Genomic DNA, 27,134 nt, shown 5'->3' with positions numbered 1-27,134 from the left:
GGTGCGGTGGTTTAGGCTTTTCCCCTGTGAGGAGGTGAATCCCGTCATTCAGTTTATACACGTTAATTGTCATTGAGGAAATAAGATCACCGAGGGTTAAATCAGTGTGTCTGAGGCTGTGGTTCGGCAGTCAGAAACCCGAGGATGAATACCCACTTCATTAGGAGAACGCTGCGCTTTTTTGTCTTCTGTGGTGAATAACCCCTGCTCTGTCTCCATTCTCAGATTAGATCTGAGCAAAAACTTGTTTTCCCGGATATGTCTTCGCTTGGACAGAGCTGTAGTCGTGACTAATCATTCAGACTTCAATGAGTACAACAAACAGGACACGTAAAAAGAAAAGCCAAACCCACCCCATGCACGCGAGCTGTGTAACATAGCCACGGTTAGCTGTCAGTTGCCGTATAGAAGTGTTATATAGTACTGTTAATTGTATGCCTCTTTTTATGTAGTCTTTAGCTATTAACCACTGTGGAGTACATCTGCACGAAGAAATTCAGGGTCTCCTGAGGGACACCAAAGAAAGTAATGTCTTTAAACAGTGAGAAGGTGCGGTGTGTACAGACAGACCCAGTGCTATGAATGTAGGTAGCATGTATAATAATTTAAATCAGAGTGGTTTTGATGGTTTTATTTGGGAGTGAGCCTAAAATAGAAAAGAGCAGTTGGAGGCAGTATGACAGAGAAACTGCTGTGCGTAAAAGTAAGTTATTTCTGATTTTAGTATCAACTCTGTGCTACCTACTGCTTAATCCCAATTTTGTCACAGCTTTCCCATCTGTAAAGTGGGAGTCTTAAGTGAAAACTATTGTATAAGAGACTCAGTTTTTCTTGATGGTCTTGACTCTGGTAAAGACTGTGTTGTGCAGGCATGAGAAGTGGTTTGAAGATGAGGAATAGCCTAAGAAAGATTTTGCTTAACCGTTTGAGCCAAAGCTTTACTCATAGAATAAGAGTTAACTTACCTTTACATGTCATGTGTGAATGGCTACTGAAAGTCTGCAGTTGTTATGGGAGCGTGTTTCCATAGTTCACTCTAGCACAGGCTGCATGAGTGCAGTTGAGTCTTTACAGACTACTATTTGAAATGTCTAAGTATAACATTTTTCTGTTTGTATCTATCTCGGTGCTTTCTGCTCCTTCCTTTGCAGTTAGTTTCAGACATATCCAGTTTAATTACAGAATATTTAGTTCCTGTCTGAATTAGGATAAAACCCAGTGCAGGTAGTGGAAGCTGCCTGAAAAATCTGCAGACACTTGGATGGCCAGTCCTGAGCTTTGGACTGCCTTGGGCAGGCCAAATAAAGCATCTTCTATTGGTGAAGCAAAGCATAATTCTTTGCTCATTTGAACAGTGCTTCCAGAGTAAGGAACCTTCTTTGTTTCTCCTGTAAATGCCTTTCAAACATTATATTCCTTGTTAGGCCATTCAGATGTAAGAAAGCTGTTAGTGGGGATCATCAACTTGCACTTATGTAGATTAATAAGCTTGATATAATCTCTCTCCAAAATGCAGATGTTAAAGAATGAACGTACAGGAAGATAATTTAATCTGCTTGCTTTGTCAGCTGGTGATAGGCTGATAATAGACACTTAAACCACTCAAGGTATAGCGAGGGGCAGTCCACCTGATGGGAATGCTGTAAGTTGTTTGCTCTCATGATAAATGCAGTTAAGATTTGGCTGAGTTCTTACATTTGCTCTTACAAAAAGTGTCCATGTTGTCTTACTGACCTGTAAAGTAGCTCAAACCATCAGTAGCTTAAATAAGACTGCAGGAGTTTCTCTTCAGAAAGAGGGAGAACACAGTGTCCTACTCTCTCTGGTCTCCTCTCTTTGTTAAGTGCCAGCAGGACTGTTCTTAGGTGGGTGTGCACCTACCTATTTTGACTTCTAGGTGTTACACCACCTGGAGAGGAGTTGAAATAAAGAAGGAGCCAATGTCTGGAGCCAGTGTCTGGAACGCGTTTCTTCGAAAGCTTGCAGACACATCTGTGCTCTGGCGTATGAGTAACCAAAGGTGTTAATTGCCGATGGCTGTAACGCTGTGAGTATTGGCTGGGTGGCAAACTCTGGTGACTTTTCTGTAGGGACTGCAGAGGTGAAGCTGCTTTTCATGTTCACATTATGCATTTTGAAATGTCTGCAAAAACTTTGAATTAGGAAGCTTATCAAAAGAACTAGGAATATGCGTAGCAAGTCAGAAGTGTCCTGCATCAGGCTATAGCGGTTGATGCGCTGATGTAAGCTGTTACAAACAGCACAAGCATATGTGATACTTTTCTGCATATAGCTGATACTCTTCCAGTCGTCAGCAGTTCTTGACCCATGGACTTTCCCATCCAGGCCTGGTTTTGTATATTGAGAGTGATCCTCAGTGTGTGCTCTCTCATGAAGCATTTGGTATCCACTTGAACCCTTACAGTTAATTTAGGCATATCAGCATTTTATGTACCATTTTTCTATATGAAGTATTTTCTTGTTAAGATTAGTGGTTTGGTATCTCAAGATGTATCTTGATGCATAATATCCCATGCATGGTGTTCTTAGGCAGACAAAGAATACCAGATCATCTGAGGAACTGAAGGAGCCCTTGGAACAAATAGGAAAGTGTACCTTAGTTACTTAGCTAGTTTAGTACTAGTACAGATGCAATAGCTTTAAAGCTGTTTAAATGCATGAAGGCTGAGGTTTTAAGACACTGATTTAAGGAAAATACTGTAGTTATATCCTTGGAAAAGTTGTGCAGACAAGTTCTGGTTTGAAATGCCTCTATTAATTGGCATTTTTCAAAGTCAACTTTAAATAGTGTATTTCTCTGTGAGAATTCTGTCTGATGATCTCTGTGACAGAGATGTGATCTGTTCCTGTTTATGACTGTAATAATTTCATGTACAATTTACCTTTTTTTTTTTGCCTGTGCAATCAACTGTTATGACTTCTTAGGCTTCCATGGAGTTTTTGCTCTGCCTAATGGCATGTGGCAAGGAAAGTTACACTCGGTTTGCAGGTGCTATGCCTGGAGTCCTGTACAGCCAGTTTATCCAAACTTGTAGCATTTACAGTTACTTGTTTGTAGTTCTCTTTACTTCTGTTGAGGTTTCCTCCCTTCCTAGTCTCCTTCATGAGCTAAATTAAGCTTTGTGTCTTTCAATCTTTATAGTAAAGGAAAAATGTAATTATTTTTGTAGTGCCTCCTTTGGAGAGAATGCAGTGATTCTTAAAGAAAACAGAAATTATTAATAAATCTTTTTTACTGCTTTAAAGTTAATTGTTTGCCTTGCTTTTAAGGGCTGCCAGACATGCAGGCATGCAGTACCTGGTCCCAGAATTCAAGCTGGACTTATGGAAAGCATTCCACCACCTTTTCTGCATTTCTTCATAATGTGGTTAACCAGGAAAAGCACCATTCATCTGGTGAAAATAAGTTTTATTGCAAGCTGAAAGGGAGCACTGTCATTAAGGTCTTATGCTTTCATTTCTTTCCATGATGGTGCTCATACAACTTTATCAGAGAACAGCCCCACCTCCAGTCCTATAGCTTTCCCCATATAAACTGTACAGCCTTCTGTGATCATACCTGCTGGAACAGTAGCACAGATCAGCTGTACGGTGGCTCAGTTATGGCATAAATCAAAAAGAAATGTTGGCTCTAATTTGAAACATGGGGGTTTGTCCTTTTTTGAACTATGCATTTAACAAAAAGGGAGATAGAGGAGGGATACATTATGTAGGATTAAGTCTTTGATCAACTTTCCTTTAAGCTAACAGAACTGGAAGTTACCTGCTTCCAAGAGAATGTAGTTGGTCCTTTTAATACCTTTTTCCTCTCTATTTTGTCTTTAACTTAAGGATAACCACCAAACAGCTGTGGAGGAGATGTCATTGCTTTTATGTGTATTTGTATTTTAGTGTCTAATAACGAACTTAAGTTCAAGTTTCTATTTTCCAAGCTTTGGTAGCCTTCAGGCGACAATCAGGGTCTAACATGCGCACCTAGCAGATCTGGGCTTCTGGTTCACTCCTTGTTAGGGGTGACCCTGCAGGGAGGAAGTGTAGTATATGTATATATAGGGTGCAGAAAATTCATGAAGACCCTGTGCAGGTAACTGAGTTGTTAGTGACATCAGTCCCTTTAGGTTAAGCTGTTACTGCAGGAGGCATGGTATCTTGGATGCTTAAATTATTAATGTGTGAACTAAAACCCCGTAACTTTTTCTCTCTCTAGAAATGCTTTTTCAAGCTCAAGTCCTAGGACAGTAGAAAACCCTGGCATAAAAAGAATGGGCAAAATTCATACATTTTGGGGCATTGGCATGCATGCATATACATATGTCTAATAATTCCTAGTAGCTACCCTTGCTCTATAAAGCAGCATTAATTTTATTTTTTCCTTAATGTTACCTCAGAGTTTGGTTTAATTTGCTGTGTGAGGAATGAATGGGGCCTATTCTCTCCCTCTCCCCACTTTAAAAGTATGACCGACAACTAATTCTTTGCTTTCTTTTGCTTCCTGTAGGCTGGCACCGATGCGATTATATACACTGTCCAAACGTCACTTTGTTCTGGTCTTTGTAGTATTCTTTGTTTGTTTTGGTCTGACAGTCTTCATAGGAATAGCAGGTAAGGATGTTGTATTTTTAAAAGATTACAGTTCTTGTATCCTTTGTCTAAACCTGTTAGTATTTACAGATGTATTTAAATGCTAATGAGCTTACTGCCCCGGGGGTGTCTGAGAGAGTATTACTTTTCACAGGGAGGGGGAAGTGTTTCTTCCATTTCATTTTCTCATAGGAGTACTACCTACACAGATTTGGTGTTTGCAACTGCCTTGTAGGGAAGGGTCAGTAAAGTGAAACAAAACCAGCCTCATTGTAATGTATTTTTTTTTCAGCAGGCTGCTACGTTAATTTTTTTCTTTGTATTTCAGTCAGTAAAATGGTGGTGCTAATAGCTGATTTACTGTGCAGAAATTGGTAACTGTTTGTAAAGCCTTCTAAATGTTTGGGTGATAAATGCCACAGAAATACAAAGTATTTTAGTAACACAAAAATACAAACTTCTGTAGTCAAACATATATGAGCTGAGGTCTCTGGTTTCAGAGACCTTTGTGGGAGTCGTGACATGATCTGTGAGGCTAAGCACTTAGTGCCTAGATCCTTGTCCTGTATATCAGAGATCTGTGCAAGTCTGGTCGACAGAGATGCAGTGTGTAATTAGACAGATGGAAAGCGTGGGAGCCCTCTGTATTTCATGCCAGAGAGCTTCTCCAGGTCTAAAACGTACTTGCAAAAGAAGTCAGCATGCTGTCCCTGCGGTGTTAATAAGCTAATACTCTGCTGTCAGGATAGCTTTGTCAACACAGAAGTGACAGGGAAAGGGGAAGGGAGAGACTTGTACTCGTTAAGCCCATGTAAGAATTATTTAAGGATGTTACTACCTCCCCCCACTTTACTGCCATTTTCATGTCACCCAGCATATTCTCCTGTGCCACTCTGACACCTCTTGACCTGCCTTGTTTCTACCACTGCCCTGTCCTTCACTTCCTTCCAAATAAGACAGGCTGCCCAGGTCTGGGACTCATCTGCTCCTGCCTGCCTTGGGAAGGGGGGGTTAATTGGAGGCAGCTGTTGGGCTTTTTGTGCCCATCTGTGCCTCGTAGGCAGTGCATTCTTCATAACAGCATTAAATAATGAAATTTGTCTGTGTTTGATTTATTGTAGCAGACTAAGTTCCAAACAGACTTCCAGTTCGTAAAGGTTAAACAGTAATATTCCTGTGATTTTCCTAAGGATGCTTGCTGAAGGGCATTATTTGGCCACTAAAATACAGTATAAACATATTTACAAAGATGCATTTTATACGAATGATAAAGGAAAAAGAAAAAGCCCTTGAATTCCTTAATTTAGTGTCATTTTGCTATTTGGCTTAAAAAGCGAACCATATTTATGCTTGTGTATTTATACTGCCCAGTTGCAAGAATGGAAACAAGTTGTTTTATGTAAAACTAGGCAAAAAGCAGTGCTCCTGGAAGACAAAATGAGCATTTAATCCTTAATCAGTAGGAGAACCTGCAAGAGAGCTGTGTCGGTGTGTTGCGCTGAGTCTGCGTGCAGCTTGATCTGATGATGTGGTTACCCTTTGGTCCAGGGGACTTGGCTGCTGTAAGCAGGTCATATGTACCCTGCGGCTGGTCACCCAGGGTTCACCTGCAGTCCCTTTCAGGAACAGCTGTGGGATTCTTGTCATTGTAAGACTGGTTTGCTGGATAGTTTTGCTGACACAGCATGAACACAGTTCATTATTATAGCTTAATTATTTTTAAGGTAATGCTGTTTACCTTGGGAGGAGACTGACTGAATACTTACTGTGATGTCTTCTGAGGCTTTCATTGACAGCTCCTTGCTTCCTGTGACTAGAAGGAGGGGCACTAACAATAGAGTCCTCCCTCATTAAAGTGTTCAGTCTGAGCAAAACTCTCCGAACCCTCATAAATAAGTGATAAGTGAGAGATGCATCTGTATTTACTGTGCCACTTGAATACGCCATTGCCAATACTCAACATCTCTATCTGCAGTTTGGGAAGCCTAGCAGAAGTCTTGCTTCTCGTCTGAGAAAACAAGACAATTTAATCTAAGGTAGCTGTTGTTTTTCAGTTCTTGTAACGCATGACAGATGCAAACTTGTTGGTTTGTTTCTTGGGTTTTTTTGTTTGGTTTTTTTTTCCTCCAAGTTACACTTTTCTTTCTCTTTTCCCAATGGGTCTGTGTCAATTTTTAGGTAAGAAAGTGCAAGGAAAATCCAAGGTGCAGAGCTCATTTTCTGTATCTGCGTAGTTCTATTCACCACCTGTGAACAGAACCTGTGGTTCTTTGCTTTCAGATGTCATTCTGTTAACTAAGCAAGACTAAAAGAAAAACAGTAACAGTGCAATTAAATCACCATATTTTAATAATACGACCACAGCATTGTTTTGATCTGTTGCTTGAAAGAGCTTTAATCTGTTGCTTGCTAGAGGAGTAGCAATTATAGCAGTAGAACCTCGTAATTTTTTTTGGTTGCTGCTCTTAAAAACTGGGACTGTGATATCTCTGTGTCCCAATATTGGCTCGTATTTTCTGGTAAAACCCCCTAACTTTTAAAAAAGGCTCATTCTGTTGTTTTTGTTAAGACTTAATTACTGAAATATGATGAGTCATCAACTATGAGCATTTACTGGATTTGAATTGTACTTTTCAAAACAAAAATGCCATCCAAAAATCTGCCCTGTTTATATGTCCTGGAGAACTGCAAAGTTCAGTGATGCAGTGCTGACTTCATAGTGGGTGGCTGTTAGTGAAGTTGAACTGTAATTCTAATACAAGGCTTTGAGTGTGATGGGTGAAAGTTCGTAAGGTTGTTAATATTGTAGTTGAGTGGTTATAGAAGCCCAAGCAATGCTGCATTTTTAGAGCTGTCATGACAGCTAACCTAAAATACTTCTTGCACAGATTGATCCCATGTTGCTCATTTGTAAACTTCCTTCTTTTCCACAGTTTCTCCGTAGAAACTTTGAAGTTCATGGTCTTTGTGAAAAATTGCTTTTTTTGATATTCTTTTTTAATACTAAGTTTGTGGCTGAAACAGCACGTTTTGAGGATTAATAAATTACATTAAATTGCCAGACCAAATATGTAAGGGGAGAGACCATTTGGGCAGAGAAATCGTACTGTGGCTGGGAAGCCTCTAGAGTGGCCCAGATACACACACGTATGTCCTGACTGTGCATGTGCTATACATCTCCCTGTCTGTTCACACCCCGGTATATAGATGCAGACCTTTTCCTACTCTTCCATTTAGTTTTTCTGGTTTAGTCCTTTCATATCTATACACAGGCATGTATGAGTACTGTTGTATATGTACATACATGCATGAATTCCTCTTCTCTCCAGTACCATGTGTTCTTGCATACCTAAGAAGGCTGAGGGGAAACCATGCCGCTGTCTACAATAACCTTATCAGAGGGTACTCAGAAGATACGGCTAGACTCTTCTCAGTGGGGCATGATAATAGGGTGAGAGGCAACAGACAAGCTGGAACATAAAAAATTCCAGCTAGATACTAGGAATTTTCTTCTACTATGAGGGTGGTTAAATACTGGAACAGGTTACCCAGGAAGGTTGCAGGAGTCTCTGTCCTTGCAGATGTTTAAGACTTGACAGCGCCCTGAGCAATATGGTCTAATTAAGCAAGATGGTGGACTAGATGGCCTCTTCAGGTCTCTTCTAACATAAATTATGATTTTATTGTTTCCCATTTACTGCATACAGAACTAGAGGTAGGGTGTAAGTGGATGGATGCTGTTGATCAGTGCATGTTAAGTGTGTATGTCTGTATACAAAATGATTAAAGGAATGGTTGCATAAAAAGTCATAGAAGTCTGGCAGCAAGCTGAACATCTCCCACTATAATTGGACATGATACTCCATTGATGAAACAGATTGTCTGTTTTAGCAGAAATTGATGCAATTCTGTTTATGCGATTACATACATAATATATTTTAGCCCTGGATTTCTACAGAAAGTTGGGGCCCAGTCTGAGTAGACTGAGAACTGTTCCCAACCAAGCACGTGGTTTGAACAGACTTGGCTTGAACAGACTAATGCAATGAAAACCCAGCACTAGGCAGGAAGTACTGTTACTGTGATTGGACAGGTAAGTGTGGTACTCATACATAAAAAGGTGTTAGCATCATGCACTCAAATACTATGAGACATGTGTGCCCTGGTACCCAAGCCTTGAGTGCAATGCATTATGGACACAATGCTCTATGTAGATCAGGTAATGGTAGTAGTTTAGCTGTAGAAATTTTGTAGTGCAATTAAATATGCTGGTTTTTCAGGTGGGTTTTGCAGCCCATGTTGAGCTTCAAGGTGTTGTAACAACACTATTAGCTAGCTCTTTCTGTAACTGAGAACTTTCATGACTGCAGTATACAGTTTAGCCTGGGAAAAATACTGCGGTTTGTTGTAGAAGTTTAGAGTACACGTGCAGGGCTTCTGATATGGAGTTCTTGATTTATAATTTACTTCCTATTTAATCATGCCTAGAAATCCTATGGCAGAGAGGCTTAAAGGAACATCCAGGCCAAGTTTATTAATGGTACAGAAATGTCTTCAGTGATTTATCCTTCAGCTTAAATATCTGAAAAGTGGGATACTATTTACCTGCTTTGCAGGGAGATGTTTTTGAAATCATGTTTTTACATCAGTAATACGCATACTTCAATATTGTTTTCTTTCTACTTTCTTATATATTGTGTAGGTCCTAATGTAATCGAAACTTCTGTAGCAAGAACTGATTTAAATAACAGCCTAAAGGTAAGAGTTAATAAATATCATTGGATTACAGGAGAGGCTTTATTTGATGTCAGTAAGGTTAAATATTTCCCCCATCCCCCAATTATTTTAAGTATTTTTTTTTTTACTGGAAAACTTCTCAGCCACACAGTGCTTTCCAGTTTGAAATAAAACATGTAATATTGTACTACCGCTGTTATTTCGTGAGTGGCCCAGCAGCAGTTTCTAATCTCTTACCTTTGTCAGCTGGCAAGGTAGAGAATTCTATGAATTTTCTACACAGTACTTTCTGATAAAGTAGCATGGGTGTTGATAGGATTCCCTGGGGGGTTCATGCTGGAGATTCTGGTAGGGGGTCCAGAAATAGAAGTTGAGAACATAAACTGAAAAGCAATACTGTCAGTGGCAACTAATGATACTCCTCTTGTGATCTTCCTTTCCATCAGCTGGGAAGGAATGTTTCCTTTTCTTGTTAATTTAATTGTCCACGTGACCAAGACCTGGGATCTGGCTTCCTAACATGAACCTTCTCATTTGTTTTCTTGAAAGCTCTCATAGTTTGGTTGTCACTTCTTGCATTTTTATTTCTGTCTAGCTCTTTACTGTCAACCTAGTATCTGAAGTAATTTTGGTGGAAGTGCTAAGAAGGTTTTGTTGTGTTGTTTTGAGGGATTTTTAAGTAGATTTTCTTTAAGTACACTGGAACATTATTTTTTTGTCTATTAGCCACCTGTATGTGTTTGGATTGGTATGACATTATGGGTGGATTTTCTTTTAAGCGTATTTTTATATCAAATAGGAGAAGTCATTCCTGCTTGTAGGTATGATCTGCTAGTGGTATCTTCTGTGCTTTTGAAGTTAATATGGGATTTTTAGAAAACCTAGTGGAAAACAGTTGTGGTTTTCATAATTGTAGTGTAACGTTTAAAACTGAGGGGTCACAAATCTGACTTTTGATGTAAAGTGCTAGAAATGACTTTCCATTTTCAGGCTAGGTCTCAGGATTTTGTTTTTCATATCTGAACTTTTTGGGGTTATTGCTGCTGCTTTTATGTGCTTTCCTTAAATGCTGTGCAAAATACATGTGCTGTTTAAGTTACTGCTCTGTAAGACTTTTATTTCAGCTGCTTATTGTACTGTCCACAGAGTAGCACATACTATATCTATTCCCAAATAGAGTGTCACAAACATAATGAAGATGTCTTTCCTCATTGTAACTGCACATATATGATGAACAGAATAATGGATGGTACTAACCAGGTGGGGTTTTTTTACAGCTGAAGCCATTTAATTTAAGTTCACCACCACTGTCTACTTACAACCAGCAGCTGTGGCTGACCTGCGTAGTTGAGTTGGATCAGCCTGATGGTGAGAATCTTATCTAATTCTCAGGAAACTGCTATAGTAACTTGTATCTTTAATTTCATCTGTCACATAAGTGATCCTGTTGCTTTTTGGCTATGGTTGGTGGGTTTTTCCTCTGATACATTTTCTTCCCACTATCCCAGTAAAGACATGGACAGCACTGATCTTGAGAACTGGAAGCAACAGGTATATGGGATAAGTTGTTTGTTATTTATGTGAAAGCAGTAGTATCTAGAGAATGTGTGTCTCTCTTCTTTAACTTTGGAGGGAATTAGATGTGTAGATTGTAATGATACTAATATTTTTCTATAAAAGTTCCCTGTAAATATGTGAGAAATACTGTATTAGTAATTGTTAATACCTATCAAGATTCAGTACAGGGCATCTGTGACTTACTGCCTAAGTATATAAAGAAAAAAGTTTTGTGGATTTTTATTAATATATTGGACCTCTACTCTAGTAAAGTATAACTTAGTAACTTGGAGTAATCTTTGGATGTCAGTATGTGTTTTAAACTGTATTTGGAACTCTGAATTTTCATATCTACATGTAGCAATAGCTTAATGTTTTCTCTTTTAATTACAGTATCCCTCAAAAAGAATGTTACTATGACAGTCAAAGTACTTGGAGTGGTGAAGGATGGAAGCACACCATATGTTAATAATCAAGTTCACAATCGGACAAGATTACTCAGTTGCGCACAAGTATGTGCCTTTTTAAACAAAACAGATGCAGTACATTTTCTTTAAATCTGTGTGCATGTTACATTACACTGCAAATGAGAAGAATATATCTGTTAAGCATGTCTCAAGAAAGGCTATAGTTCTATTTATAATTGCAACCTAGCTAGTAATTCTGACCAAGATACCTATCTATCCATCTTCTTCTGTTTACTTCTATGACTTGTGTCTGTTACCCCTTAAAGATGCCTCTTTCTTGTTAGAATAGCTCTCTGAGCAGTGTGTCCGGCTTAGTCACTTAAGCAGATTTAGCAGTGCTGAAGAAAGGGATATTGTAGTAGAAGATTGGTTAAGGGCTCCAGAGGAAAGAAAAATTCTCCTCCAACACCTAGCAGAGAGTCTGGTTGAAATCAGCTGGCATCTGTGTTCTAAAAAAGACAGATTTCTTGCCACCTGCGAAGAAATTTTTAGCTCAGACATCCAAAACAGCTTCTCCAGATGCAAGTCCTTTAAGGAGGGGCATACCTGAATTTTTTTGTGATAAGCATATAGGGTAAATAAAATGCTTTCTTTTTATATATGTATACACATACATATGAAATCTGCAGAAATCGGTGAATAGAGTTCCATTAGATTTAATTACACACAGCCAGGAGAGAAATATGCTTGGGTTTTCTTTTTCCTCATGTTAACTTCTAGAAATGAGTTACTACAAGATAGCCTCATTTCACAATCCAATGGCCTAGAGCTTGACTGATAGAGTTATTCAGATCCTTCCCAGTGCTGCAAGCAGCTGCTGTCACCAGCTTAAGTGAAAAGCTAGCCTTGTTTATCAGTTCAACCTTTGATCCTGCTGACTGACTTTATCAGTTCATTCTGCTTTGTCTGGTATCCTTTAAGAAATTTGTTATCTGTGTGTCTAGTTTGAGTCGTCTTCTAATGAACATTGTGAAGGCATGTAATAAATATTATGAATATCTGACTTTTTAGAAACAAATTCTCAACCTATACTTCCAGTGCATATTCTGGAATAAATTGAAGGCTTTTACATACTATTCTGTGTATGCGTTCACAGAAATGCAGTGAAATCATTGTCGCTCACCTTGGCTACCTGAACTACACCCAGTACAACATATTTGTTAGCTTTGAAGATCTAAACAAGTTAACGTACATCCAGAATATTACTTTCACAGTAAGTATAAAGCTTTATGTTAGCAAAAGAAATCTCTTTAATTACTGACACCATAGAAGTCTGCTTTAATTATAAGGCCCTCAGTGATATGGTTTAGTGGAGGACTTGGCAGTGCCTGGGTAATGGTTGGACTTGATAATCTTAAAGGTCTTTTCCAACCTGGTTGATTCTATGATTCAGTAACAAAAAGTTATCTCATTTTTGAAGATAAACATAAAAATGCATCGCAGGTAGTTTTTCTATCACTACTAATGTCAGAACTGTTACAGTGTTTGCAGTTAATAAGGGTCTAGACCAATTTTTTTATAAGGCAAGATTTTTCTTTCGGAACTGCTAATGCTGTTTTCTGGAGGAGGTAAATTTAGTCTGATTCCTGGGAGATATTTTTAACACTAGGGAAGCTAGACTAGAACATCCAGTTTTCTGCATTTGCTTATAAAGGTGTTGGCTCTCTAAAGCATGGTATCTTTTTCAGCCTTTCCTGAAGGTGCATTTGAATTAGCAACATTTTCCAGCCTTTGCAAAAGCGTGGGTTAGAAACATTTAACAAACCCAAAGAGACATGAAGATTTTTTTTTTTTTTGCTGTGCTCATGAGGAAAAGAAAAATGTTTATGCAGCTAAAATAAGCAGGCTAATAAAATAATTCATTAAAATAATCCCTAGTGAAATAACTAGCTCAGTAGTGCTAAAGATTGCTTATAAAACAGTTACATCATCAGTGTGTGCTGATCAGCTTCAGAAGGAAGTTTAGAAACATTTACATTGGGAGACAATGGAATAAACCGCCATTTATAATGCAGGTTACAATGTATAATCTACCTGTATGCAACATTTGGTATGTCAGAACAGCTAGCAAGCAAAAATCATACTGTAAAGCAAAAGTGGTTTTCATATACTAAATTAACTTCTTGAATATTAATGTGTATAGTATTTCTAGCACATAAAGTATATGATTAAAAATAAGCTCTAAGGAGAAAAAAAAAGCCAGACTCACAATTCCTTTGCTTAGTTATAGATTTCAAACAGGACAAATTGTATGGTTTATTGCCTTGCTTTGCAGGCCATGTCTAAGGCAGACTTGTGTGCAAACCCAAAAAAAACAAAACCCAAAGCTCTGCTTTCCTGCAGCAACTAAAATGTCAGTTTATTTCATTATTATAATGGTTTACGGTGAGCTCAGTTGAAATCATAGTTTGCCTTCTGTATAATGGGATTCTCTACATATAATTTTCATTCTACATTGTGATTTAAAAAGACAGAGATTGACAGATGTAATGCATTGAACAGTGGAGCTTATTGTTTAGATGGGCAGAGCATATGTGGTACCCAGGAGTTTACATTTCAAAAGTGGCTTCAAAAGAGAAGTGTGTCTGGTATAAGATAAATTGTCAACAGAGCAGAGTTTATGCAAATTGACATGTTATAATTAGTGTTTGTGCCCTTCTAATGGTTAGAGGAGAAGGAGCTTTTCCTCCTTAGCCTATGAAAAAGGTTTATTTCTGGTTAGGTTGTTTATTCTTCCCTTACTTGATTTTCTTTTTTCCACTTCTGAATCAAGAGAATAAGCTTTAGGAAAACAAACCCAGTACAGGAAGCATGCCTGTACCTTACCAACCTTACCAACCTCTTCATCATGCACTTATGCATCTGACCTTGGTAATAAAGAAGAATGTACTGGATTTACTCAGTTACTGGCATTCAAACTTAATGAAAGTGTAATTGAAATCAATGAAGAATACCCTTTTTGTCCTGAAAAGTGCTTTAACGTATGATGGCACACTTTGTTACAAAGTGGCAGGGTAAAAGAGAAGCAAGGATATTAGGCTGCTTTGGTTATCTTTTCATCACATAGTTCTACAGTATGAATTTGTCTTTCCATGGTGATATGGTGGGACTTGGTTATACCTTTCAATTTTGAAAAGCCAGAGAACTTTTCAGTATCTGCAGAATGTTAATTATTGGTGTGGTATGTACTCTGTCAAAACAGTGTTCATAGGGCTATTCTGTTTTCTTACAGTGGAAGACCTACAATCCAACTTTTTCACAAGTGGAAATCTGGTTCCGATTTGTCTTTGTAGTTCTTACTTTCGTGGTCACGGTAAGATTTTATTTCAGTTTTTCTGGAGTATATTATGTAGGCAGCTGATAACACTGCTTTGTAGCTCTGTGTTTAGTAGCTTAACCCCTGGCAGCAGAATTGAGATACCACTGAATGGGTGTAAAAAGTGTTTCTAGAATATATAATTGCTTCTTTTATGTTTTTACAAGTGGTATTGAAGGGACGTTAAGAAAATAGGATGTATGGGAAAGCTTGTTTTTCTAAACTCTCATTTTGAATTTAACAGAATTTTGCTTAAACAAAGGAAACCATGATTAGATGCTAGAAAAGAATATTTTATTGCAGTACAGGCAGGCCCAGAGTTTGGTCTCTCTGTCTCTGAAAATGAGCAAAACTCAGTTGATTATAACCTTGATCCAGCTTCAAAGCTGTAACTGCCTTGAGTGTGAGGATAAGCTAGATTACCTCCAGAGGTTCCTTACAGCCTAAATTATGCTATGATTTAGATTGTCTCTCCCCTTCAACCTGGCTTGGCCCCTGGAAAAGAAGTGTTTGGGGAAAAAAAAACCACAAACCCATAACATCTAAAATGCAGAATTTTCAGAGTAAGGACACTAAAGCACTGAAGCACATTTTCCTCACATAGGTGATGTCCCTCAGCGGGTAACTGTGAATGTGATGTGGAATCTGTTTCTTTTAAAAAGTGTAATTGTTGGTACTTTGTGACCAGTAGTTGGGAAACATTTTTTCACACGCTGTTGCTTTGCACAGCACTAGGTGGTTTCCTTCTCAGTTGCTTGAAAGTTTAAGTAATTTGCATTGGGTAAGCCACCAAACTTGAAGTAGAAGATAAGAGATGTAGCTTCTGTTTTACAGTGTTCTCAGTGGCAAGGTGAAGTAGCTTTTACAATGCGCTGTGTTATCTCTACTGTGGTTAAACCACTAAGGCTGTATTCCTTCCTTACAAATTTGTTGTTTTATAGTGTCTGTTTGCACATTCCCTGCGGAAATTCTCCATGAGAGACTGGGGTATTGAACAGAAATGGATGTCCATCCTCCTTCCCCTTCTGCTACTTTACAATGGTACTTGTATCCTGGATTTTTTAGAAAAGCTCCTTTTTTTTTTTAACAAAGGAAAAAAAAAAAGAGTGCATGAGAGAGAGAGGGAAGGTGAAATCTGGCTTTGAATCTACAAGCAGCTCTTTGCTGCTTCAGAATGCTTCAGAAAACTAATTAAAAACCAACCAACCAAAACCCTAAGCTTTAAGTATATCAAATTCAAGGGCATAATGAGTAGGTGGATTTCATTCTTTTCAGTCATGTGAGTGTCAACTTTACCTGTGTAAAGCTCCAATTGGAATAGGTGGCTGCAACCATTCTGAACCCTTCATATAGCAACATAATGAATGCAGTTTCTGTGTTTGTCTGCTAAGTCTTCTTCATTTTTCAGATACTTGCACTATAGTTAAAAATGGAGGCTACTTTTAGTCCAGTAACCACATGAAATTCTAGCACTCTCTAGCAGTACCAAAAGAACATTTGTCTCTCTGTCATTCTGTGATAATTTTTTAGCTCATCACCAAGAAGAGTGATTTAGTAGAAAGTCTAATAAAACCTGAAATCTTCTACACATGTTGGGACCATTTCAGATTTACTGGTGTAATTTGAAACTTCTAGGGGGTTTTGTTTCTCTGAAGATACATTCTGCTTTACTTTTCATAATGGAAAGACTGTGCTTTTTCCCCTTAACTTTTTTTCCCCTTATTTTGTTACAGATCCTTTTTTCCCCCTTTCTTTTCTGGTGAACAGCTGGTTTCCTGGGATGCTGGATGATCTATTTCAGTCACTGTTTCTGTGTGCATTGTTACTGTTCTGGCTTTGTGTCTACCATGGTATAAGAGTACAGGTAAGGGTGTAACATTATCTATTACTCACTGAGAAGGCAGTACTTGTTTTATCAGTTTCTCTCAAAAGGTGATAAAAATGAAACCAAAATTTTAGAAAAGAGACATTTATTTGATTCTTAAAGTACAGTGTGAAATACGAGGGACCTTACAAATAGGATGCTCCAAATTTGCTGCATCTTACTTTCACAATTTTATGTCTTCTGTAATCACCTGGGCAGATTAAAAGTGCGGAACGTGAGTCTCTTAAACTAGTTCATGTTGAATGAAACAAAGATGATAGTTGCTTTATTCTGTCAAGAAGAAATGTAATCTCAAATGCGGGTTCACTCCTTCACCACACTGTTGTTTTCTCAACAGGGGGAAAGGAAGTGCTTAACTTTCTATCTGCCCAAATTCTTTATTGTTGGACTATTGTGGCTGGCCTCTGTTACACTGGGAATATGGCAAACGTAAGTAATTTAAACTTTAGTGCAAAAGGAATCAACTGAAAGTGTTCAAGAGTGAAAAGATTGTTTGTAATTAGTATCTGTTTCTTAATGCTCCAATTGTGATGTGGGAATGGTGTTCAAATTCTTACATCTTTGCTTTGCAAATTGTGACTGGTTTGAAAACAGAATTTCCCATGGACAATCTAGCAGTACCTAATTTTATAAATCAGTGTGAGATCTAGAAATTGCTAGTTTGTCATTTATATTGTGACCCCTACAATACTGCCTCTAGCGCTATGTCCTAATTAGCTTTTAGTAATTGAAGCAGCAGTTTCTCTGTAGTTAACTTACACAGTTTGAGTAAACTTTCTCAACTACTAAACCTGCACAATTGCTATTGCCACTGCTTAGTCAGGCTATGCTACTGCTCCTCAAAACTTAGTTCTTGTGCTTGGTTTAGTGTTTCTCTCTGTTTACCCAATTTGTTAACAATATGTTAACATAGAGGTGTTATTATTCCCCACCCACAAAACTTTCTCAGTTTTGGTACATTTGTAAGTTCTAAACTGCTTTAGTCTCAAGTGTTTGCCTCTTACTTTATGTCTCAGAAGGAAATATACCTTTTAACCTTCTCCATGCAGCTGTACATTGTTGAAAACAGTGCAGTTGCAGGCAATGCTCGTGCTAATGAGCTATTGTTAGAATTGCTGTAAGGGAAGGGCTTATACCACAGTTATTTCTTAAGTATAATTCATATCACAAGGCTAAAATTTAAACAGTAAATCCTGAAGGCTTGTAGGAATTTGCAATGTGGTACATTTTCTAAAAAGTAAGTGGGGAGCTTAGACATGCTTACAACTGAAATCCTCCATATTCCTTCAAAACTGGGTTTGGGAAGGAGGATGTTAGATACTGTAAATTGTCATGACTCCACTGGAATCAATGGCATTGCACCAATTTCTACAGCCAGTACTTTCTACAGGTATAGTAACTTTAAACCTTTCGTTTGTTAGTGGGTTTCTTGGTCAGTATAGCTTTTTGACCTTCTATTTTGTAATTGTGTAAGTATCACTTTCTCCTTTTGAATCTTCCTAGTGTTAATGAAGTACATGATCCTACATATCAATACAGAGTTGACACGGGTAATTTCCAGGTAAGTCGGAAATGTTTTCTTGCTATTAACTTGTCAAGTGGAGTTAAGCAATGCAAGGAGATATGGTTTGTCCTTCTATTGAAATCTGTAGCACAGTTGAGAAAATAGCAAATGCTGGTCAGATGGTGTTACGCTGACTAGGATACTTCTAGTTTTGCTTTAGATAGTGCTTAGGTCATAGGGAGCTCCATCCCAGTGAGAAGAGTAAATGGTCTTGCAAATCTGGGGGCTCAACATTACAAGTCCACAAGTTTAGTGTGGACTCCTGACTGTTGTGATTGAAAGAAATTTTTTAAGCCTTTTATTAAGTCCATTTTGTACATCTTTGCTCCTGTAAATTTCAGACTTTCTTGTTGTAAAGAAAGATCTGATTTATACTGGTCATTGTACTGTTCTCAGGAGCTGTGCTTCTAGAAACTCATTGAGATTCAGCTCACTGTGAACTCAGTGAACAAAACGATGATTTCTGTTAAACATCCTTTCTTTACATTCCCCCAAAACCTACCTCAGTGTACAGCCATCCTTATTTTATACTTTCTTTTGTAAGCCTAATTTCCCTGAATAAACAGACCATTTTATGTTATGCTTTGGGAAATAATGATTACTGTTGAGGGAAGAAGGAATAGACCATATGTTGTTAAATAATAAAAACTAACATTCTTCTTACAGGGAATGAAAATCTTCTTCCTTGTGGTGGCAACCACGTATGTTCTCTACCTTCTGTTCCTGATAGTGAGGGCATGCTCAGAACTTCGTAACATGCCTTATGTTGGTAAGGAATATTTCTTTTGATTCTTCCCTGAACAGACTTGTTTCTCTTAGATGGAGGTGTAAATTCACTAATAACTTTTCTCAATCTTTTTCAGATCTCAGGTTAAAATTCTTGACTGCATTAACCTTTGTAGTGCTTGTCATTAGGTAAGGCTTTTCAAAGTACATTTCTGAGTACTGTAACCTTTATAACCCTCTTTTTTTAGGGCTTTGAATGCATTTTCTTGATGATAAAATTGTCAGTGGAACTAGGGAATGTGTTTTGATATGATTGTTATGGCAAGCATTTCCTAGCTTTTTAACGCTTCTTGAGCCTTTTGCAGCTAACTTTATTTCTATTACCAGGGCAAGATTTAGAGGTTCACTTGGCAGAGTGGTCTGAAGTGCACCCTTCATGTCTTTTGGAGCTTTCTAAGTTTCACTTAGTCAAAGCAGGAGTTTAGAATTGGTTGCTTAGATTATTGATGAGCAGTTTGTTTAAATTGTCTTGGATTGTCTGTAGCAGATGAAATCTGAGGGAAATAGACCATGGGGATTTTTTTCTTCACTTTACTCAGTTGACTACTGACTTTTAATCACAGAAGAATCATTCTTAATTTGGAACTATGAAAGCAAACATGTCTTAAAATAAACAGCATGTTAACATAAATATATTCTCATATACTCTTCCGTCAAGCTACTATTTCAGTTTTGCAGTTTCAAGGCACAGTACACCTGAATGCTATAACTTTATTTCCACAGCATTGTTATACTCTACCTGCGTTTTGGAGCACAAGTTCTACAGGACAACTTTGTTGCTGAGCTGTCGACTCATTACCAGAATTATATCCTTGTGTTGTGATACTACTCAAGTAGGAATATTAATCTCTTTTCATGTAGAAGGTACTTAAGAATGATGTACCTAAGGACTGAGACCTTTGACTTTTAGGTGGGCTTTTGAAGTTCAGTCCATTTTGATCGAGGTTTCATGTCAGCATTTTGTAATGGTTTTTCATAAAGATTATGAGCTGAGACAGTTTCAGTCTAATTTGTTTATATCACAAAAATCACAGCTGTGTTTAAAACTCTTGAAAGGAGTGAAAGCCTAAATATGCATGCAGATTTGGCTGTATTTACTGTATGAATTTAGCCTGCTGTATACCTGTCAGTTGGCATGGGGCGTACCAAAGTATTTGAGAAATTAATAGTTTAGAAGTCACTGAAAACGCATTTGTGTATTGGTCCCAGACTACCTGTGGGAGAGGTCATGGTTGGGAACTGTGACTCGAGAGAGACTATTTCTGATGTCTGTTGGCAACCGGATTGCAAATTTTATTTCTGGACCTGAACCATGAGGTGCCAGTTCATTCTACTCTCTAAAATTGCCCATGTAACTGTAACTGCCCCTTACTGATAAGCACAGATAAGCGATGGGAGCTAGTATAAAACAGTATGTAAAGCCCTTAGCATTTTCCTGCCTTCATTTTGGGAAGCCTTCTTACTCAGCTTTCGTAAGGCACCCAAGGCAGCTTTGTCTTCAGTGGGACCTTTACTTTGAAATGGCTTGAGTGCACTAGTGGTCATAGAATTTAAAACATGCAGGTTTGTTTAGCCATTCATGCTTTCAAACTTTAGTAAGGTAAACTTTCTTTCCACTGAACCAGCTTATGTATGGTTTGGGTCTTGTTTCTAAAGTTAGTATGTATGGAGCTATATTGAGCAATATCCTTGACACTTAATACCAGCAGAATTCTTATCTTTTTATGGTTTATTGAACTTTTATCTCTACACATTAGCCTTCGTGTATTCACCCTCAAAGAATGCACTATATGGTAAGTGTAAGCAATTGTCTGGCAAACTTGGATGATGAGCTGGCTTATTAGCAGATATGGTGTAACACCTTTGTATTTTGGTTGTCTTGTTACTATTTGTATTTGCAAAGTTTGAATACTGTTTGAATTTGAAAAGTTAACTGAAGTAGAAATTAATTTGCTCAGGAGCAGTGCAGCATTGGGAATATGAGGCAACATGTAAAATGTATGCAACTGATCAGCTAGACTTGAATTCTTATGCACTTAGATCAAGGTTATAGTCAATATGATGTTTGCATGTAATGCACCAATTTTTGCCCTGACTCACAGACAATCCTTAAGGAGCAACAATACTTCATTTGTACTTTGTTCTAACAAAGGTTAATATATGGGCATGCTGACAAACTGGACTCTGAAACAGGTAACATAATGTTGGAAAAGGAGTGAAGCTGATCTCCAACATGGGAGGAATTTTGGGGGACACAATTGGGCTGCACAGGACCCACCGAATCAGTGGCACTTCTTTTTCTTTATTATTGCTATGTAGAGGATGTAATCTGCCTCACTTGGTGCTTATAAAACATCATCCCTTCCTAACATACAAAGATCTGTAAAATAAATATTTGTATCGAGTCACTCTCCGCTTTAAGCATTGAGTTTAAAATACAGAACCATAGAACAGCCCAGGTTGGAAGGGACCTGGAAAGATCATCTAGTCCAGACTTTCATGGGAAGGGGACCCTAGATGAGATTATCTATCACCCTGTCCACGAACATCCTATGTGCTGACAGGTATGCAGGGGTAAGAATGCAGTGGAGCTGGTCCTTTCTTTGAACATTTTAGAGTTGATATGGGTAGAACTGTTACAGAAAAATGCTATTTTCACATTAAGAAGACAAGAAATGTCTGGGTGAGAATAAAGTTAAAAACTTGCTGTTGGGTCACAAGAAATATTAGTTTATAGAAGGCAGAAAGTAATGCCAGGAGGATGTTTATGGCAAATTGCTGGATTGAATTTTATTTGCATATAATTATGCACTGCAGCTAAGAAGCACAGATTATGCAAGAAATGAAGGTCTTAAAACAAGGTAGAGGGAATTGTCATAAATAGCCAATGAAAAGTCCTGTCTTTCCTTTCATCTCACCATAAAGGTACAAGTCTTTCCTTCACCTATTACAAGGGTGAAAAATAACTAGCTAATCGTTGACCTGCATACAAGGGATTACAGCTTTGGTTTACTGTATTTGTAGTTTAGAAATAACCAAGAAGACAAGTCTGTGCTTTTCCATAATGATTAATAATGATGAAATCTGACTTAATTACTCTTAAGTGCAGGTTGAAATAATACGACATAGGAACCTGCAGAAGTGAGGAAATCCACTTATACCACAAGGAGAATATCTGTCTAAAAATGAGATTGTTATCTTTCAAGAGTACCATGATGTTGTGGATGGAAGGGTAAAGGATTTGAAGGAGACAACTCCTGTTTGGATACAGTTTTGCTGAATTGTAGTCATGACTGTCTTGGGAATTGTCAAATCTGTTGCTACAGCATTGAGTTAGAAGTACAGCCACGTTTCTGTATTTAACTTATTAACCCCTATTTGTACTTTCCAGAATCACAGTTGAAAGACAATCCTGCTTTTTCTATGCTGAATGATTCAGATGATGATGTGATTTATGGGTAAGATTATAAAATACCTATGGAGAGTTACTTGAAGTGTGTTATTTTTGTAATGTTCTTTTCCATATTCATTAAATAGGTGAAGGATTTGTAGGTTGTTAGTGAAAGTATTCTGAACAGAAATACAGTCTTACTCTGAAATAGAAATGCAATAAGAATGCACGTTATCTCTTTTTTTTCTTTTTTTGGTTTCTAAAAGGGATTGCTATGGCACTGATGCAAATGGGTAAGAAAGCACCTGTAGTGTGCTGGTAGGTCATAGGGTGAAAGCAGCAAGAGCTGTGAAAGGAAAGAGCTTCCTCTGAAACCAGGAAGGAAGTCAGGTGGACCTAGCAGCTCATATGTAAATGCTTCATGGAAGGAGAAGGGCTCTTCTTAAGTCCATCACTGACTGAAATAAGAATAATCAAATCTAACAAAAAGTCCTGGACTTGTATGAGTTTCTGCAATAAGAGAATTATAATAGCACTTAAAACCTACCCCGCTCAGATGTGTCTGTGTTGGACACTGAACAAATGCATTATCTGCCCTTGATACTTTCACCTTTTACCAAAGACACTGACTGAAGTGGCTGGAACAGTGAGGATGGGATTAATACTGCGGTGAACTGAGCAAACTTGTGCTAGACTAGCTGTATGTTTGTCTGAACTAGCTTGCTTTCATTTAGATCGATGAGTAGTGGTAATATCGGCTTGCTTCTATATGGATCCTTGTGAAAAGTGGCTTGTAGTTGCTGGAGTAACTTCTATTGTGCATCATCTTCTGAGGAAAAGTCATATATATTGTTCATACCTCCAACAGGGAAGGAAAAAAGATACCAGATTCTTACCCAAATAACAATTCAATGCCTCGATGCAGTTTAGTTTTCCTGTTTATTTTGGATTTCCCATCTAAACACTGTGTTCAGAAGTTTTCACAAGTATCTCTTTCACAGGAGTGATTATGAAGAAATGCCACTTCAGAATGGCCAAGCTATTAGAGCCAAGTACAAAGAGGAGTCGGACAGCGATTGATTGATTCTGATGTAGACAGACTTGTTCAGCTGAAATTAAACCAACTTTGAAGTTTTCCTAGATGGACAACTTCCTTGGCTTCCTTGCAGTCTGCTGTCATCTGAATGCTGACTCCCAGGAAGGACATCCTGCTTCTGTTTCTGTTTACAAAGTTTAAACTGAAGAAAAGAATGCTTGGAAAGGTTGTGGTGAAAACTTAAGAAACCAAAATTTTTACCTGTCTTATAAAATGCCTGGTAGCGGGATGCCTGTGGACTGGTCTGTAAGTCTATTTCCATTCACAAATATCACCGATTATATCGTGATCTTAAAATTGCTTCCTTGCTGCTTAGTTTCTTGGGTTGGTTTGTTTTGAGGGTTGTGTACAGCATACTGTCATTCCTCTGTTGCATTTGTGTTGGATGCTTTGTATACTGTCCATGTACGTGCCTCGTTTCCCTTCCAATTGTCTACCTTAGTCTTTTGAGCTGGAGGCGGGGAATGAAGTGTCTTAGGGCTTTCTCTTTTTTTTTTTTTTTTCTGTTTGATGCAAGAAAACACAAGCTTTCCCTTCCTCCTACAAAGAAGTGATATACACTTAAGACCATTTTTGTAATTCATTGAAATGAGTTTACCAGATTCATAAGTGTGAGATATGTGCAAATAGTCGAGTTCTGGTGAGCCAAATAGCCTCAGTGGTGCAAAGCTATTTGTGTAATGTACATGTTTTACTGCCACAACAGAACTGTTTGGTTCAGGTTTTGTTTTGCTTTTCTAACCAGCCTGTTCAAATGGAACTATTTAGGCAGCAACGAATCCCAGAAGGAAGCCCATACTTCCCTTTCTGGATTTTTATATGCTGGGGGTGATTGTTACACTTACAGAGAATACAGTATGAAAGCTTCATAGAGAATTAAAAGTTCAAAATTCCAAACATTTCATTTTTAGCGGCTTCTTCTACATCAGGATTTTTCCGGAAGTTGTATTAGTAGTAGTTGATCTACATCCCAGGAACAATTGTAGTTGCTCATGTATTGAATGTGCATCAGAGTTGGCTTTTGAGCACGTTCTGTGAGGTTCAATTTCTCTGTCATGCCACAGTCGCCACCTGTACTGCTCAGAACTTTTACTAGCATGTTTTGAGATTATCTGTATTGCAGTTTGTCCTGGAACAAAGTTAGATGGTCATGAAGTATTCCTAGTACAATGCTGCTTCTCTGAGAGTTGGTTTTCTCTTACACCATTGTTGAGTTTATTATTTAAGTGGATGCTGTTTGTATCTAAATATTTTTGTTTTCAGGTACTTGACTACAAGTATCTTTGTTTCCATGAATTTGTAACTGTGATTTACTCTTGTAAACTTTCTCTGCCCTGCTGCTGTAGAAGACTCTAATGCACCGTAAGGTGTTCAACAAAAAATGGTGCTGGCTTGTGCTACGAATTTGTGCTCCTCACTGGAGTAGTTTAAACAGAAGAGTGCAGTGAAGTCCTACTAGACTTGCTGGATTGGACTGCGGAAAAATTAGGTTTGTTCTGCTTTGATGCAACAGTTGTTCTAGATCATTCCCACATTCCCACTGCAGGAACCTCCTGGCAGCTCTTCAGGATCGTGAAGGGGAGACTTCGCAGGACAATTCCAAGCAGTTTGCTTAAAGAGGACCAAAGGAACTGCTTCATGTGGTTGCACCCTTGCTGTCATAGAATAGTTCAGATTAAATTGGTGCTCTGCTAAGGGTAATTGTAGTAAGATACTCTGTGTGTGTGTGTGAGAGAGAACTCTCTAAAATAGGTAAAGCTGTGAAATTTTTCGAGGGTATGTGAAATTTAAAACTTCCTGTACCAGGGATCACTTACGTGTTAGAAGCCAAAGCACCATTGTATGGCTAAAGCAAGGAAACTGCTGGGGAGGAGGGGAAGGGGTTTCCTTTAAATTTCTTAATGAATTGGTGTCAGTTTAGAAGAACATACAGGAAAACACTAAAGAAGCATTTCGAGTTAATGGTGTTTTGTTTCCCCAGTGATTGTAGTAAGCCGTACCCTCAGCGCTTCCTCTTAGGTTTGTTTTTTAGCAGGTGTGGGAGATGATCCTTGTATCCTAAAATGAGAGTGCCCAGGAGTGTTACTGTTCCCCAGATGCCTCTTCTGAGGCTCGCAGCTGTTTGGATGTGCAGTCAGACTTGGAAACCACCTCAGCATCCCTCATATACCCCAAATCCTTTTGACTTCCATTGGAGTGAGTACAGGAACTGCGTCTTCAAACGCTGATATTTACATGATCCTTTTATATTCAGTCTTTTTGGCTCTGATACTTGTTAGTTCTGTTCTGAATTGTCCTGAAGAGATAAAATGTTTGATTTGAGCAGCACATTTGTGCAAATGTGTTCCTATTTCTTGTCACAGTCTGCGCTGATGATTACAGTTAACCCTGAAATAGTGTCATGCTTTGGGATTTTGTTAACTAAAGAAGCTATTTTTAATCTAACTTTTGAGATGATGGTTTTTTCCCCCAAGATGCTCTCAGCCCATTTCACTTGCTGTGGTGTTTGCATTAACTTTTCTGCATCACTACATTCAAAGTGGAAATAGGAAAGTTGAGAATGGGAAATGTGTACTTAAAGGAAGGATCTCACTGTGAAAATAGTGAGAAAATAGTTTCCTTGTTAATTTTTAGAGGTGATATTTAAGCAATGTTTGCCATGCAAAATAGCTTTGTTATTTGGGAAATGCTAGCGTGTAGCGGTAAGCTTGGTTGAAGCACTGTCACATCAAATTCAATACAGTAAAAAGGCAAAAGTAGTGAAGCAGGTGAGGAAATAGTTTTGCCAGTAAGAAATCTCAGTTTCACCCTTACTTATTTTCACAACTGGAAAGCAGAGACAGCATTTGAGGAATATTACAGCAGGGACTGTAAACAGCTTGGAAGTAGATGGCATAAATTTACCTCTAAGTATTGTAACCTAAGGGTGAAACAGAAGATACCTGGCTAAGAAATGAGCCTGGCTTTCCTTTCATTACTGCTGAAGTAATTATTTCCATCACTAGCGGAGCTGTATAAAATAAGACAACTATACAAAAAGGCCCCCCTAGCACACGGTGTTCCTGCTCTGAAGGAGGTGCCGTCTCTAAGAAATTGCAAGACTTCCATGAACACAATGATGAAGAGGAATGTTTCAGACACCAGTAACCATTGAGCGTGAGCCTTTTGTGGCAGCCATTTTCAGTAGCATTTGCTTTAAAAACAGAGCTGGTGTTGGAAAGGGTGGGAAACTTCCCCAGGCCTGGCAAAGAGGTGTATTCCCAACAAGAAGCAGGGAGTGCAATGGGCCCATGGCACTCATGCTGGGGAGGCCCTGCTATGGAATGCTTCCATCTGTTGTCTTTCTCCCAGCCAAAAGACAACTTTGTATCCACAGCCACCCAACTCTTCCCCATTTCCTTTTGCTGATGCCAGTAATAACAACCTTTGCATTACTGTAAAACTTTTTTGAGAAGTTTGTAAATATGTAAAATGAAAATACGGAAAAATTGTGTACCAAAATGGTATCAAAATGTGTAAGATAAATGCTCTGTTTAATGAGAAGCTGTAATTAAATGCTGCTTTGAGAAAGTGTGCATGAGGACACGTGTAGAGTATCCTGTGTATCTAGAAGATGTGTTAATGACAGCAAATTATCCATTTATGTTGGAAAACTTCATGCTAATATGGAATATGAAGGAAAAAAAATAGTATTTTACTTTAAGCAAAAGTTGGGTATTGAGTTTCTTGGACA

General features: G+C 38.2%; 1 protein-coding gene across 1 annotated transcript; it reads left to right on the top strand.

Annotated features, from left to right (window-relative positions):
• Positions 1-225: 225 nt before the first annotated feature.
• Positions 226-23,385, top strand: TMEM181 (transmembrane protein 181; the record flags this gene model as incomplete). The annotated part of the gene is made up of 17 exons (XM_010023788.1): positions 226-330; positions 4,520-4,623; positions 9,305-9,360; positions 10,617-10,707; positions 11,290-11,408; positions 12,460-12,576; positions 14,596-14,676; positions 15,621-15,720; positions 16,413-16,543; positions 16,902-16,993; positions 18,068-18,125; positions 18,795-18,897; positions 18,992-19,043; positions 19,638-19,720; positions 20,618-20,707; positions 22,306-22,372; positions 23,307-23,385. Coding segments are annotated over 17 exons (1,528 nt in total), but the record flags the coding sequence as incomplete, so codon positions are not given.
• Positions 23,386-27,134: the final 3,749 nt, after the last annotated feature.

The sequence above is a fragment of the Nestor notabilis genome, unplaced genomic scaffold, assembly GCF_000696875.1.
Source record: "Nestor notabilis isolate BGI_N333 unplaced genomic scaffold, ASM69687v1 scaffold29541, whole genome shotgun sequence".
In the NCBI taxonomy this organism is placed as follows: domain Eukaryota; kingdom Metazoa; phylum Chordata; class Aves; order Psittaciformes; family Psittacidae; genus Nestor; species Nestor notabilis.
Note: the sequence above shows the minus strand (reverse complement) of the source record. Positions and strands in the feature narration are given on the sequence as shown.